General features: G+C 48.8%; 1 protein-coding gene across 1 annotated transcript in view; it reads right to left on the reverse strand.

Annotated features, from left to right (window-relative positions):
* adarb2 (adenosine deaminase RNA specific B2 (inactive)) overlaps positions 1–16144 on the reverse strand; it is a 117354-nt gene that overhangs the window by 101142 nt on the left and 68 nt on the right. Inside the window, exon 1 of the mRNA XM_035531203.2 lies at positions 15685–16144. This exon is cut by the window's right edge and continues 68 nt beyond it. Within this exon, the coding sequence (XP_035387096.1) occupies positions 15685–15787 (103 nt within the window). The 5' untranslated portion in view covers positions 15788–16144. The remainder of the gene's footprint in view (positions 1–15684) is intronic.

Consider the following 16144-nt stretch of genomic DNA (forward strand, 5'->3'; position numbering starts at 1 on the left):
CTGCGAAGTCTGCACCGGTCGGTGCGGGACCTAAAGCCATAGCCCTTGCTGGAATTCCTGCTTTTGGGACACTTTTGGGACATCCCAGCGTGTCTCCAGAGTCTCTACACCAGCTGCTCATTCGGGGGCGGGGCTATCTGGCATAGCTGCAAAAATCGTTTGCATCCTGGGCTACACATACTCTTTTCTGAGTTTCCTGGACCAGCAGAACATCCTGCTTACGAAGGAGAAGTCCTAACGGAGACACACTACACATTAGCCTTTGAAATTGTTAGTTTCATAATCAGGTATTAAAAACTTGTAACAAAAAAGTTGACAACTTCTTTTGACCTGCTTCCATACTAACACCATTTAATTTTTGCTACTGCCTTTGCATAACAAGGAGAGGAATGAATATGGAATTAAGCAAAAACAAGCACATAAACACTCACCTAAGCAGTCCCACAGTGCTGCTGATGTAGGAACAAACAGACCAGGCTGTGATAATGGGGATATCTGAAGTCCATGAAAAAACAAAAAGGTATACAAGAAAATAAAATGAAAAAGAAACAAAGAGATAAAATGCTAAGTAAAACTCTTCTGGAGCCCCAAGCGTGTTGAGTAAACCGTCTTTTGACAAGGCACAGGAAAGGACGTCTTTTGACAAGGCACGGGAAAGTCTCGAAGACAGGCTGAAATGGGCTTTGATCGGCCTGTGTGTCAGAGCCAACGCTCCGAGACCCGGACACCGCTGAGCAGAGATGACTGTCGGAACGACAGCGTTATTCAGCCGTAGCAGGGAGTCGGCCCGTCTCCGTCTACCTGCGCGCGTGCGTTCCCTGATAAAGGAGAGGTGGGGAGTGCCTCCACGGCTGGAGATACCGCCGCAAAGTCAGTACTCACACAGAGAGGCCAGAAGAAAGGCATTTTCCTACATGAATGCAAGGGGAAGAACACAAATGGAAGGAAGAAAGGAGGTTACATTGCAAAAAAGGGACGTCTGACACAGCGCCTCTACGCTTGCACAGGCATTCAGATACTGTTGCCTTCCGAGCAGTTCCTTTTCCCCACGAACTGTACGCAGGGAAGGCAAAGAAGAAAATGAACGTTAGCGTATTTTAAGATAGGAGTGTGCAGTCAGCAAAAAGGGTCAAAGAATAGGGGGAAAAATAAAAAATAAAAAAGTCAGTCATCATACAGTTCAAAGATTTACCTCTAACATTTCCAAAGGAAACAATGAAATATGATGAACTACTTTACAACAGGGGTTCAAAACCAGTGTGAAAATGGGTGAAACAGGATTGGATTGAACCCGTTTTGCTTTGTGATATACAAGTATGCCAATGAAAACCCTTTATAATACCCAAAAGAACAATACTGGCAGACATTTTTAACATTTTCCACATTGCTCTATACAAGTGAAGCAGGTGCAAAATATTGCGTTTTATAAAGAAAGCAGGACTTTGTTGGGTTTTTTTTCCCCAATCAGACTTGTCCTTACACACTCTGTGATTGAGGAAAATGGGTCAAAGAGAATCTAGCACAAGCTCACACATCTGCGCGACGGGGCCAGCGTGCGTCAGCGTGGTTGTACGGAGACAGAGAGGTCCAGACACGTTTCTGATCCAAGCTCAGAACCACATACGTTCTGCATACACTTGCATTCTCCATTTAACATATGCTGGGTTCTCTGGGAAAACTGTGTGTGTGTGTTCGTTCATTGTAGCACGCGTATTACACACCCGCAGGAGAAGCTGTTCCCATCTCGCTAGTCAACTGTGTCCAACGTGCTACACATCACTTGGCTATCAGAGTAGCCGATGAAATACACACCCCACTAGCTTCCCTACTTGCATGTGCTAATGTACTTTACACGTCACTAGTCTGGTGTGGCTAATGACAAAGGACACTAGTGACCTCGGCACCTGCTGCAGTACAAACAACTTCCCTTAACAGCTAGTTACCTAAAAAGGCAATATGGCCGCTACTTCTCTGAATAGCAAATGTTACCACCCAAACAGCTAATATGGCCACTAGTTACCCAGCCGGCTAATATCATGACCACATATTCCCTGAATGGTGAATGCAGCCATTAGCTATCTAAATAGATAATACAGTGTAGATGTCCCTGGGGATTGGAGACCCTAAATATGTCCAGGTACCTGCACAACTAATGTGGCTACCATCAGAGGCTGCAGTAGTTCTTTCCTCAGTGACTCTTCATTAGCCAAAAGTCCAACCCAGGAACTGGCGAGTTAAACGCGTGACAGGAAGAGAGTGGTTCGTGATTCGAGAGTCACGCTGCCAAAGATGAACACGCCTCATCCCTGACCCAGAAGACACGGTAACGCAGCATGACAAGGGTCCACCATTTCCAGCGTTTTCTGCCCCCAGTTGCGGCAACTTTGCATCTGTAGCACGAGTCGCCGCCGCTTGCCATCAGAGGGGCCATGTCAAAAGGTACGTTAGGTTTTCCGTTGAATAGTTCTAATAGAAAAAAAATACAGCCACCATTCTGAATGGTGGAGGGTGACGGCTGCCCCTTTCCCCTCCTAAAGCCCGGCGAGCACCGCATACAGAATGACAAATTGCCTTCCACGCAACTTTAGCCTGCGCCCACCAGTGCCTCAGCCTCTATATGGACCCAATTAAGCTATTAGCCAAGGAGTGGGGCCTGATGGCTCCATTAGGAACCATTACAGTTTCTTTAAGCTCAGAAATCAACTACAGCCTCCAGTGGAAGCTAAAAAACCCAGCCCTCATTTACCGTTCCTAGGTGGAGACCTTTATACCTTCTCCAAGGCCAAGACGTAGCCGTGGAGTGCGTGTGGCAGATCAGTCAAGGGGTCCGAGAGAGAGAGAGAAATACAGAGAGAAGAACAGAATAGGCAGACAGAGAGCAAGAACACAGATAGACAAACTCGAGAGGTGGGAGAGAGTGAAAGAGGGAGGAGATGCTCTCTACAGTGAGGGAGGACAATAATTTAGAGTGAAATATGTGAAGACGAGATGTGGAGTGGCTCCATAGCCTCCCTCTCCAGGGCGCTGTTTATCTGCCATCACTTCGGCTGTCCCATATATCCAAGCACGGAGTCAATGCAATTCACCGCCACCATCAGTCACAGCTGAGCTCCAGCGCGGACGCCCGGCACGGCAAAGCAGACCCACTACCACGGCGTTAATTTATACTAAACGGTTGAGATGATAAACACATGGGAAACGTAAACCGCGACAATCTATGAACTGGACACCCGGCACCCACTAGGTGGACGTTTAAACGGTCTACATTTAAAAAGGCTCGTAAGGGTGCGAGCCATCAGTGACCCAGCATGCAGATCGAGGGAAGCGCACACCTTTTTAGACTTGGCATGTGCAACAGTGGTTCGTGATTTGAGTCATTTAAGGCCACAATACTAGCGTGGCGCTTCAGTGCTCGGTCAGACCTGACTGAAATATTGAGGGTGCGATAATTAGCCAAGGAGTTTAATCGGGAGTTTTAAGGAAACTGGGAACAAGGCATTAAAAGCTGCAGTGTTCATGGAGCAGAGCAGAGCAGAGAGAGGAGATGTGCATTTACAGGATGAATGAATGCCACGGCAACAGAAGCGTGGCACACCCCAGGCACTTAATAGCCTCTCAACTGTCAGTGGGTGCGAGAACCAAGCGAGCCTCCAGCCCTGGCCCGCGCCCGCCCACACACACACACACACATCTCTCACCTAAACAAGGCAGATGCTCTCGTTTACCTGACACCGCTGAAGAAGAGGAAGACCGTGCTGTCTTGTGGCTCAGTCCTCTTCTCTGGCCCCTCTCCACTCACTCGCACACAAACACACGCGATGGGACGCTCTGTGACGGGGACCTCCTTCTATGCCACACCCTGGGCTCTAAAAACAGCTGCACCGATGCTGGGCACCCTGACTCGGCGTCACAGCTGTGCGGCTGTCCGTCTCGCAGTGCCAACACCCCGCCAGCCCGCATTCTTCTTATTTACACAGTTATTCATTTATCTAAATGTGCCCGCCCCACGTCAGCCCGCAGACGGATGGACAGGCGGTACCGATGAGGGTCCGCGTGATGCTGCCAGCGTCTCCGCCAACGTCTGTTTCCCAGGCTTCGTACACACGTCTCCCCTGCTGGATCGCGCGTCTGCGGTTGGGGGAATTCCTCGCTCGTGCTGAGCTTATGGCACAAACAGCAGCAATCCTGAAGTGAAGCACTGAATTGGTGATAAAGCGAGGGCTACAGCCCGCTCTTCTGTTCCCATGTTTGCGCGTGTGTGTGTGTGTGTGTGTGTGTGTGTGTACGTGTGTGTGTACGTGTACATTTACATTTGTCCAGAGTGATTTTCAGAAGTGCTTTGTAGTCTCCATCAAAAACACATCCTCATGTGACAACATACAGGTCGATGTTAAGAACCTGCAGCTAAGGTCCTGACGAGAGTAGGAGGAAGACAGTACAGGGTTTTTTAGAGAGCATTTTTAAATGTTCAGTGACTCAGAGAAGAGGTGAGTCTTCAGTCTTCAGTCTTTGTTTGAAGACAGCCAGTGTCTCAGCTGTAGGGACAGCCAGTGGAAATTCATTCCAACACGTGTACCAGGGCAGAGAATTTGACGCTTGTCTTCTTTGAGTCTTGATGGGACTCGTCTGTGTAGATGTGTGTAAAAGTGTGTGTGTTCAGATGTGAATCCTTTTCCAAAAGCCACATGATACGGGGTCACGTTCACTACTTTTTCTGGGCATGAAAACGAGGTGTGTGTGTGTGTGTGTGTGTGTGTGTGTGTGTGTGTGTGGTGTTATGGTGCGATAAGAAGATCTAGGTGTTTTTTGCTCCTAACACACACACACACACACACACACACACACACACACACACTCTCCGCTTGCTGGGATTGGGAAAGCTGGTAGAGGAGCAGCAGTTCCCAGCAAGGTCCTGCCATTCCTACCCTGAAATAATCCCCGACATCCCACCCTGAAATAACCCAAGAACTGGATTCCCTGTCCCACTGCCTCCCTAAAACTGTCAATTTGCCGCAGATGAGCCAGATTTAATCACATCATTCACGGCCTCCCAATCCAGCCAAGAGGTTGCCTCAGATGGGCCCGGATACGAGGAGAGGGCCCAACCTCATAAATGCCTGGGGTCGGCTGGGCCGGGCCACCCGTCGGAGGCTCCAGACCGCCGTCATCTCTCCGTAATCGTGCTCGGTGGAGTTCAAGATCTCCCCGATAGCCCTGTAGCTCAGCCTCAGTGTTTAGCAGGTCAGGCACGAACACGAGCATGTCTAACCAGCACCGAGTCTCCCCGTCTGCTGTCCAATGGCAACGAAGCTGGGCCTCCCTTTTAATATGCCCCGCCCACCTCTAGGGCGTCTCGGTTTCTTCTACACCTCTCTACCTCCGTGCACCATCCATCATCCTGTCCTTCTCAAAACTGGAGCAGCAAGGCCCCCAGCCACTTAACCCCACCTGCTCCCCACACCCCATCCTTCCCCGTGGCTGCAGTTCTCTCGCTGCTTCTCTGCTCACAGGCTGCAGAGACTCTCTCGTTAGGGGGGTAGGGCCAGGCCACCTCAATGAGAGGCCCCGCCATTGAGCCTCGCACCGAGAGACGTCACGTCTTCCCCGTAGGAGACGCCCCCTTTCCCGCCCTTCACCTCCTCTGTGCACTTCTCCCCTCCACGCTCTGCCGGACACCGCCCCCCCCCGGTCAGGTCAGCCTGGCCGGGCTTTCACACACACCTCTTCAACACACAACAGGCCTTTCCGGGTCCCTCCAGAAGCCCCTCAGGACGACACAGAGGACGACACAGCTCATCGCCGCTGCGTGGGGCTCCGGAGACGATAAGAGCTGCACATTAGTGACGGCTGACGCGTCGGCGACATTAAAACAACGGGACTGTTTTAAGGGGCTCAATTAAATGGCGGGAGAGCGAGCGCATGCAAGGCAAATCTGCAGTGTCGCACTCGACGCCCTTCGCCAGAGCGCCACGGATCCGAGCAGAACCGGCCGTACGTGTGTATTTATAATTTAATAAGCGACTCGGGAACGGAACCCCGCAAAGCCGCTCGGGGCTTTGTGATCCTGTCAACCAGAATCAAAACCACAGTCACGACAAGCACCCGGGGGCCTTGTGTCGTTTCAGGACGAAAATAACCATGAAAAAGAACGCCGCCATCAGGACTTCGGGACAGAGAAGTGTGATCTGGTCTGCTATGAGCAGAGAGCACAAGAGAGGGGCGCTCCCCCTCCCCACGGAAAACAGCCGGAAATGCTGCAGCTTCCCTCCTACTCAGCCCCGCCCACGCTCCGGCGTTCACCCTGGCCGTAACGACCGGCAAATTAAGTGGAAAAAGTCTGAATTGTTACTGCTTGGGGCCACTCAATGGGGGAAAAAAAAAAAGAAAAAAAAAGAGAAAAAAAAAAAAAAAAAGGAAGGTGTAAAATAAATAAATAAAAAACAACAAAAAGAGAGCCTGTGAAGAGCAGTGGGGTGAAGCGTGGGCAGGCCTGTGGCTTGGCGGAGAGCCCAACGATTCAGGTCCCACATTCTCACGTCACGGGGGTCAGGCGCAAGACGCTAGCAGCAGAGCGGTGCGCGACGTCAGACGCTCGGCCGACGGCCTGCCGAACATCTGACTAATAAAAAAAAAAAAGAGAGCTAATTGTGAGGCGCTTTGCTTCGAGTCTTCGCTGGGCTATAAAGCGGCGGCTGTCAGGCGTAAGCAAGGCATGAGACTGCCCTGGGAGGGGGGGTGGGGTGGAAATCAATGGACATCTGTTCATTTATCTCAGGCAGGAAACCAAATTGAAAAATGGATTGGCCAATGCTCCTTAAGTCTGCATTGTGATAGAGGACACCTGCTTAGTAAACGATAATGTCCGCTTCAGAAGTAACAGCAACCCCCCAGCGCACGCGCGCACAAACACACACACACACACACACACCTCGATGTACAGCCAATGAAGAATCAAATTACAGAGTCTCTCGCTGGCCGTGGGACCAAGCGCCAGGAGAATTTGTAGGCAGGGACGAGGCAAGGCCAAGCAGAATGTCTTCAATCACACGGTGAATTTCTTCAGGTGGTGAACTGGGTTCTTCATTACGGCCCTCTAACGAGTCAAAATGAGACAATAAATCCATTCCGTCACCTCACTGGCTGGGCAGACTCTGACCTAATGATACAACATCCCACTGCTTCAACGATGGCTCGGTCCGAGCCTCCCTTGATGGTCTCCTGGTGACTGCTCTAAATTCACACCACAGCGCTGCCTAGCAGATGTTCTTTAGGCAGAACCCGCCGAGAAGACCGTCAGGGGTCTCCGAATGATCCGGACGGCAGAAACCACTGGCCGGGAGACCACATTCAGCTGGAGTAAATCCGCCTTCATTTGGTTTCTGGTTTATTACTCCTAACTGAAGCCCTTATGCACGTTTCTGCAGTGTGCGTACGATGCTCATTTGTGAGAATGTCTTAGCCGGCTAGCCCGCATCCTACTGGCTCACCGGACAAAGGAACATGGGAGTTTTAATGCAATACTCACAGTAAAAAGCAAACTATTGCCGTCATAATGACAGGAAGTGTAAAAGGCAGGAAACGAAGGCTGAACCAACGTTATAGCCCACCGAAGTGCTGCCACTCGAGTGCTTACCGCCAGCCGGAGCCAGAGGTGGTCTGCGCTCACCCCATCTCAGCCTTGCGGCCCCCGCGAGAAGCAGGGAAAGGCAGGCCTGCTCCCGGGCTGGACTGGTTTCAGTTTCCTTCCAGTTCACACAGGTAACGAACGGGCCGGGTAATCACCAGAAACAGAACGACAGGCTGAAAGCAAGGGAGGAGGCTCAGCTTGTCGCGGAGGTCACGCCCCCGTACAGAATATTTTCTCCCGAGGTTTAATCTCAGGTCTGTGTACATAGACACGCACAGTCTATGCTGCATTAACCTGAAATTCTATTTCTTAACATGGAACCTAAAAGCATTATATATATGTACACACACACACACACACACACACTTCATATAATACATACATACATACACAAAATGTATTTGTATTTAGCAGATTTGACAAGCACTTATGATCACTGTGATCACTCAAATCCTAGATAGGACCATAAAAAGACTCCGCAGGGTTATTACTGAAAAGAAAACATGCACCAAAATTAAAGACATCATTCAAGAAACGACAAGAATATTACAAAACTTACATCATTTCTCCTCAACATTGAATCAAACAGATTTGGGGTCTTGTTGAAGAGCCGTGATAGGAGCTACACAAACATCATCAGACTCCAGCCAAGGGACTGGTGTGTGCTCCTGACACAAGCCCTCCTCGAAGACACTTAAACAACAAGCAGACAGATTAGTCCCGTTAGGAACGCTGCCATCCTCCGAGCTCTCTACCCTCGCCCCGCCTCGCCAGGCCAAGCCTCCTGCCGTGGCCATTCACGGCCGAGTGCAGGTAGGCGTGTGCACGGTGCCGTCGGCGGGGTTGTTTTGTGCGGCCCAGAGCACACGCTGACCCGCTATTCACCTCCAGCGTGGGCGACATGCTAAGCTTCGGGTTCGATACGGGGTAATATGAGAGACAAATTCCCTCTGCACCCCCCCCCCCACACACACACACACACGTGCAGACACGCGCGCACACACAAAAAAAAAAAAAACACTTCACCCGCATAAAACACGTACCCGTGCGCAAACACATTCAAAAACACCTCACCTGCAAAAACGTGTGCATCCACCCACCCCCACACCCTTCATCCTGCCTCATCACCTCCGTCCTTTGCTTTCTTCCAGAGCACCTGCTAAACACGCTGCAGTGAAGTCTGTCTGTCTGTCTGTCTGTCTGTCTGAGTGACAGGTAGGGGAAACAGCAGGTAAGGGTGACAAGATAATAGTTTCAGCTACTGGGTTCATCATAGTGACCTGGCGGGATTCTGCAATAGGGTGTGTGAGTCAGAGACTGAGTCTGGGAGAGCAAGATATACACAATGCATATTTTGTTCTATCAGAACAAACATTTTAAGTAAGACAAATATGAGACTTATTTATTCTGATGGTCCTTTCAAAAGTCTCCATTATATTAAACGAGAGAATATCAATATTAAAACATTGATCATGCTTCCGTAGTACAGAGAGGAGGACTAAATACCCATACAAGCATTTATTAGCACACACACACACACACACTCATTTGTCCCTGTCCTAAGGTCAATCATTCTTGTGATAGATTCCACCATGTCTATGTTTCTACCATGGTACCACCTTCATGAATGAGGTACTGGAAGTTGCGGAAACAGGCCGTCGGGTTCGGCACGCGGCTCCAATCAACCCCCCCCGTCTGGAAGTATGATCGCGTGATGGAGATGGAGGATGACTCCAGAAGAAGAGGACATGGCCTAGTACCACACCGCAAGCCAGAAAGCATAACGGCTGACTGCTGAGGTTAGGAATCACCTCGCATGACAACACACACACACACACACATTTGAAACCCCTGCCTGCACAACATGCAGGTGTTGCAAAGATTTATGTACATATAACAGGACAAAAGCTGGAATTCATTGTGAGGCGAGTGTGGAAAGACCAAATGGATAACATTCCGAACAAAATTCCCACTGCCTACTAAGCAGGACGTTGCCCGCAGTAACACCACGAAGCAGTGCTTAAAACAACAAGACAGAGTCTCTCTTTATAAAAACGTGTCTTTAGTGTTCTACTGGGCTCAGACAGAGATCGTTGGTCGCTCTCTATGACAACTAAACACTCCCACCCATTATGGGAAAGAGATGTGCAACCAGAAGTAGCACCGTTTAAATACAAATATCCACACACACACACACACACACACACACACACACACACACACACACACACACCAGTGTGCAGGACAAAGGGAAAATGACAAAATATATCAGGGTTAAGGGGCGTGGGGGGGGGCAGACGACACGATGCCACGTGATGCCACGTCTGAATGGTAGTGGTCGAGAGCGTGTGCGAGACCCAGAGCATCAGACCACACTGAGCCAATACAGACGCCAGCGTTTAAACGCCTTCTACAGGATCTGCTGCAGAAAGTGGGGAGTTGGTGGAAAGTTGGTGGAGAGGGTGCAAGCAGAGAAAAACAGTTCAGTAACGCTTGGAGTGAAAACAAACCCCCTCCAAACTACAGAATACACCTCATCTAGTTAAACGGCCATAACCTGTTCTCTCGAACAGCATCCACACGCTGGGCAACTGCTGGAGTACCCATTCCTCTCATACACACAGGCCCAGTCCCAAGGTTTGGTCCCTCATGGTGATGTGATTTATTGTGAGCTATACCAAGCAAAGCTAGTCAGCATTCCTCACTAGAGTCATGTAGAGTAACCCAACCCCCCAAGGCTACAAGAGAACTACAGTCATTTAGAGTAACCCAACCCAACACTCATATTAGATAGATTCGGTGTTCATTTAGCAGCTGGTATCATACTAAAATAAATAAATCTTTAAAAGCATTTGCATGTAACTGAATAAACGATAGCTAAAAAAAATAACCAGGGTGTTGCTGTAGTAAGTACAATTGTTGTTAAATTAAACGTGTCATTTTCCCAATATAGCACCATCTTTAGCTGTAGTGGCATTAGTCTTATTTCATCGTGTCATGTCAGCGCGAGCTCTGGGGCCTCGTTAATTGATTTGTGGCCCACATGGCGCTGTGGCGCCGGTTCTCACAGTCACGACGCGTTTACGCACATCCGTGCTCATGCTGCCTTTACGAGGCCCGACAGCGACTGATGCCGTTACACTGGTGGCGGAGCAGCACGTGGCGTGTAACGATGGCTTCTCCGTCAAACCGAACCGACGAGAATCGAAACGTGGCTCAGGACAAGCCGCCATTTAAAAATAAATAAATAAAAATTCTGAGCAAAATGTCCAGGGTTTAAATTAGGACTTTAGAAATAAAAATATCATCACTATAGTGTCGTTTGTATTATCTGCTCAGTGAAACTAAAACACTCCACGTATACAAAGGAGGTTTTTATCGTTTATCGGCTATTACTGCAGTCGTTGGGAAGGTGCTTCCCATTTAGCCCTTCAGATTTATGCTGGGTCAAACCTTCGGCAGGCGATTACCGCTACAGCTCATCTGCGTTATAGAGACATTTTAGCATGAAATTTGGTTTTTCTCACTGAACTTTAAGTGCTAGAGTCTCCAGTGCCAGCACGGCCTATTGAGAGATAATTACTAATTATGCTAATTTGTGAAGTGGTAATCCTTTGTTCCCTGGTCACTGCATCGTCTGAGCCTCCACAGGGAACAGTAACCATTTAATGTTAATAACCCTTCCACACCCCCCTCGCCCCTTTCAAGGATAGACGTCCAGCAGAGGACAGCGTGTCCTAAACCGGGAAGGATTTCACACTTAATCAGGGACGTGTTTGCAAAATTAAGCGCACTTCTCCTGACCTTTATTAACTTCTTAAATGCCAGCAGTGATCTGGCAAATTTAACAAAAAAAATGTTTTATCAAGAACCTGCACGACCAGTCGCCATGTAAAAATGCAGCGTGGCAGCCCGAGTCCAAATATGTGGAGATCTGAAAACAGTTCAAGTCGCCGTTTTCTCCCCGCTGTGCAGACAGAATGGACCGTCTACCTTAGCCATGGACTGAATATCAGCTCAGTGAGATATTATAAACACACAAAAAAAGGAAATTATATATCCAGCAAAGAACAAGAGCGACACACACACACACACACACACACACACACACACACACACACACACATACATACACACACACACACACACACACACACACACAAATTTATCCTGGGCACATCAAGGCAAAAGAGAGAAAAAAAAAAAAAAAATAAAAAAAAAATAAAATATCACAAACACCACCACAGGTCTTGCTGGTAGTTCTAACTGGTCTCTCATTGAGCTGTGTTTAAATAGGAAACACGGGGTGAGACAAGTGGATAAAACTGACAAGCCAAGTCCAGCTCCTCACACACACCCAGCAGGGTACGAGAAAAAGAAACGAAGGACTCCACCACGGTTGCTCGGGCCTCCACAAGTCTGCGGTGTGGTCGGCTACGACCATGGTGTCATTGTGCAAGGCAACGGCAGTCCAGGACCCCCAGGAGAGCGCGCTGCAGCGGACAGGGCGACTGGCCCTTTTCCAGACGCTGCACCCGTACAAGAGCTCTGTTCCTAAACCACGTTAACGGAAGGAAAACCGCAACCACTTCCTCCTGGTTGATTCAACCCCCCACCCGCGTTGATCTAAACCTTGCTGCGCTTAATCTCAATACCATGTCCACCATGACGCATCATAAATCACAGCAGGTCAGAGCCTCCAAACTTGTGCACCAAACACGCCGCTCCTGCTAGTCTCAGATTACACAAAGCACGTTTCTCCCAGATTATCTGAGCGCAACTGTCTGCCCCAGACAGCCTCCCTGCAGAAAGGGTAGACGAGCGAGGGGATGTGAGGGGTGAGGATAGGAGCAGGTTAGCCGGTTTTCCCTCTGAGAGGTAAGCAACAGCAGCACAGTGCTTTATTCTGGAGACGTCGGAATAAACAGAAGGTCTGACATTCCCCGGCAGACAAACACAGCCAGGCGTTTAAGGACATCCTTACAGAAAGCTGTCACTTAACCTGCTCACCCAAATTCAATAAAGCAGGTTGGCAAAAAAAAAAATTAAAAATACTTTAACTTAACATCCAAATGCTATCTGCGGTCTCGCACTGCTGGTCCAGTTGAAAGGGATGTCAGTATAACAAAGCAAACAAACTCTTCATGGCAACTTGGGGACCAAGAAAACGACGTTTTTAAAGAACGTGCTGATCAGAACATAATGATGTCATTTCAGTAAGAACTGACCCAGTTTTGAAGATTAATTTCTATTGTGTGTGTGTCTCTCTCTCTCTCTCTGGTGCTTATATGCTTCTGCCCATGTGTTTCTTCCTGTGCTAACTGTACTGACCAACAAAATGAAGAATACCATACCACAAGCTAATTTAAAAAAAAAAACAAACAAACAAAAAAACCCCACACCTTAAGTCGTATTTCGAATTCTGTCCATTTTCATCTAAACTATTATTTGCTGTGGGTTAGTGCATAATAGCATGTCTGTATCACCCAAAAACGGCCCTTTTGCCAGGAGGACTACACACGTGATTGTTTCAGCTCTCAGAATAATGAACGTATATATGAATAAGAGATTTATCCTGCAATCTCCATTAACACGGATTACAGCGGAAAGTTAAAACAACCCGCTGACGTCATCTGGCTTTGTATAATTCGCATAATTGTGTCCAAATTCCCTTGAGTGCAGGAAAAAAAATAGTTTGGATTAGGAAAGAATATTAAATAAATACAATTCAAAAGAACACAATACATTAAAATTTAATTGTACCTGGTCCAGAAAACAATCAGTTCTGAGAGCAACTTTAAAGCTGAGAACACCTAAATTTGCTTACATATTTTACAAAAATGTGCAATTTACAAAAATTGGGGCACGCGTAAATTAAATGATGCGCCTCTCACTATAACCGAGTCTTTTGTGTGAACCCCTCTGTGTGTTACAATCACAACCCATCATCTCAGCTGGCAAATTTGCCACTGTCTCCCTCTCGCACTCTTCTGTATCGTGCATACGTTGTCCAATGTTCATACGCAATGCTTAATGCTCTGTGACCAATGCAGCAATTTCCATTATGTAAATATATTTTGCTCAGCAATGCACTTTATCTATTGTCTTCTTTTTCCTCAATTACTTGGGTTATTAATATCATGTGTTACAGGACGGGCCGCGGTTGTCCAAAGCAACGCTGTTCCGTGTACCGCACACCGCGAGCGATGTTTTCCTTCTCTCCCACTAGCAGGGCGTGCAGAAGGATCGGCCTAAAGCGCTTACCCAACACAGCCGCTGTTTGCCAGCGTATGGCGTGTACTCATACGAGGGGAAAAAACGTTGGGAGATCATTCAAACCCAGGCAGCAGTGCAGCGTCAGACGGAGTTCTTCTTGTTGGGTGTCGTGCAGTATCGCACACAGCCAGGGTTTCAGTAGGCGAGGAGCAGCACGTCGACTTCACGCCGCCGTAGCTAAGAACTGCCGGCGTGTTGTGGAACCCCTCCAATCCAGACATTTCTACACGTGAAAAGGAACTATCGTGACACAACACACCTCCTGCTCTGTGTCCAACCCCGAGCTGCTACACTTTTATCAGCACGCTCTGAAAAGAACAAAAATAAATAAAAATCACCCAAAATCGACCCACGAGCACCGGCAGACGTGAAAGCGGGACGCAAGCGCAAGGGAGCGAATCGCCGTCAGTCACGGCCGGGTAGAGACGGCGTCGGCCCTGCGGCGCGGGGTTATCAGCCCGGCTCGCACGATAAGAGACACGGGGCCCAAACACGCCACACACACACACTCGTCACGGCGACCGACGAGGAGTCCCCGTCTCCCTCCGCCACCAAGAGCCCTGACTGATTATCCGTGGCCCTGCGCAGAGCGGGCCGCTCAGCCTGCTGCATTACTCCTCATTATCCGAGACGGAATTTTGGAGGTGATCACGCAACTGGAAGCAACAGCAGCTGCGGGATAATGGTTCCGCAACAGCCTGCAACAAGTTGTTTCGTTTTTCTACAAACGCCTGTAAGAATTCTGGTCTTGTAGAGGAAGGAAAACATTATCCTTCCCCTTCTAATAATAACAATAATAATTATAAGTCATTTTATAATACGAATCATTTCATTTATTTTAATAGATGTGTTTATTGAATAATATGTTTTGACTGTGAAATGCACTGTATAAACTTCATTCGTTTTCTTGGTTTGTTTTTAAGTAAGCCTGCCGTGCAGCGTGAATATAGTCTTTCACGTGCACAAAATCTCGTGTGTCTGCTTGCCTTTGCTGCCTGTTCTACACGGTCTCGCGGCGCATGATCGATGCCTCCGACAGACGCTGATTCACTGCGCAGCATCCCGACGCCCTCGCGCTACAGCGCCAGTGCCTAGGGTCACGAGTACCGCGAGCAGGTCCGAGGCTCCCCGAATGCGTTTGCATGACGAGATCTCACCGCAACAGAAAACAAAGCAAAGCCACACGCGTGCTTCCGATGATGGCATCTAGAAAACATGTTTACCAAGTTTAAAAACAAGCTTCGGTTACCCCTAACCATAGTCAAATGCAAATATAAGCAAGTAGTAGCAAAACAAAAAGCCCATAACCTTGATGCCATGCGGGGCAGCTCCCTGAGAAATAACCCGAAATAAGGCGACACGCACACATTATGCACAAAACACTGCAGAACGCACGATGCTTAGAAATAAAAAGAAACCCGGACGCTTACAGAGATCCTTCAGTCGACGCCGCGTCGCGCATTAACGCGAACATTCAATTTGTGGACAAAAACTTGGAAAGCGGATGGCGACACGACCTACACGAGAGGATCCGAACAACCCCTAAAGCGCGCGTCAGGGTAGACCTGGAGTACAAAGGAGACGCGGCAGGAGAACTTGCAAAACGGGCACGGTGACACGCGTTTCCTGACCTCTCACTACGCAGCTTCAGGTACACGACAATGCCCCGCGCTCCAACGAGGTGCGCGCGACATCTGCGGTCGGGACTTTCAGGGAGAAAGCGACATTGCCAAAAAAAATAAATAAATAAATAAATAAAAGGAGAGAGAAGCAACTTTTACCTTTTCGTTTGGACCTTCTCCTTCTTCTCCTCTTGAACTTGCATTTCACTTGGTTGTTGGGGGTCCCGGACACGCGGGCACCGCTCCCGAGCACCGAAGCCATCGCGCCGACGGTGGGGACAAACGTTCGTATTTGGAGAAGTTGCTCTGCGCGAGGCTTCTGAAGTTGTGCAGCCGTGGCGCACGGGCGCTTGGACGCGTCTGCCCCGCCTTACTACCCTTCCTACCCTAACGACCGACAACCGTTTTCGAGCAGTAGGAGTAATCAGCTTTTTAAAGTCCTGCACGCCGTTCTGAGGTCGCTTCTGTTAGTGCGGCTCAGCGGGAGCTCGTGCTCCGGAGACGTTTCCTCCGTGCAGGGGCATTTGGAAAAAGCTTCCAGGTTTCTGCACCTCCGCACATTATTTTTTTAATTTCTTTTGGCACCAGGCACTTTGGATCCAATCATGAACGAAGGCTA

The sequence above is a fragment of the Electrophorus electricus genome, chromosome 14, assembly GCF_041902795.1.
Source record: "Electrophorus electricus isolate QZ-2024a chromosome 14, ASM4190279v1, whole genome shotgun sequence".
NCBI lineage: Eukaryota > Metazoa > Chordata > Actinopteri > Gymnotiformes > Gymnotidae > Electrophorus > Electrophorus electricus.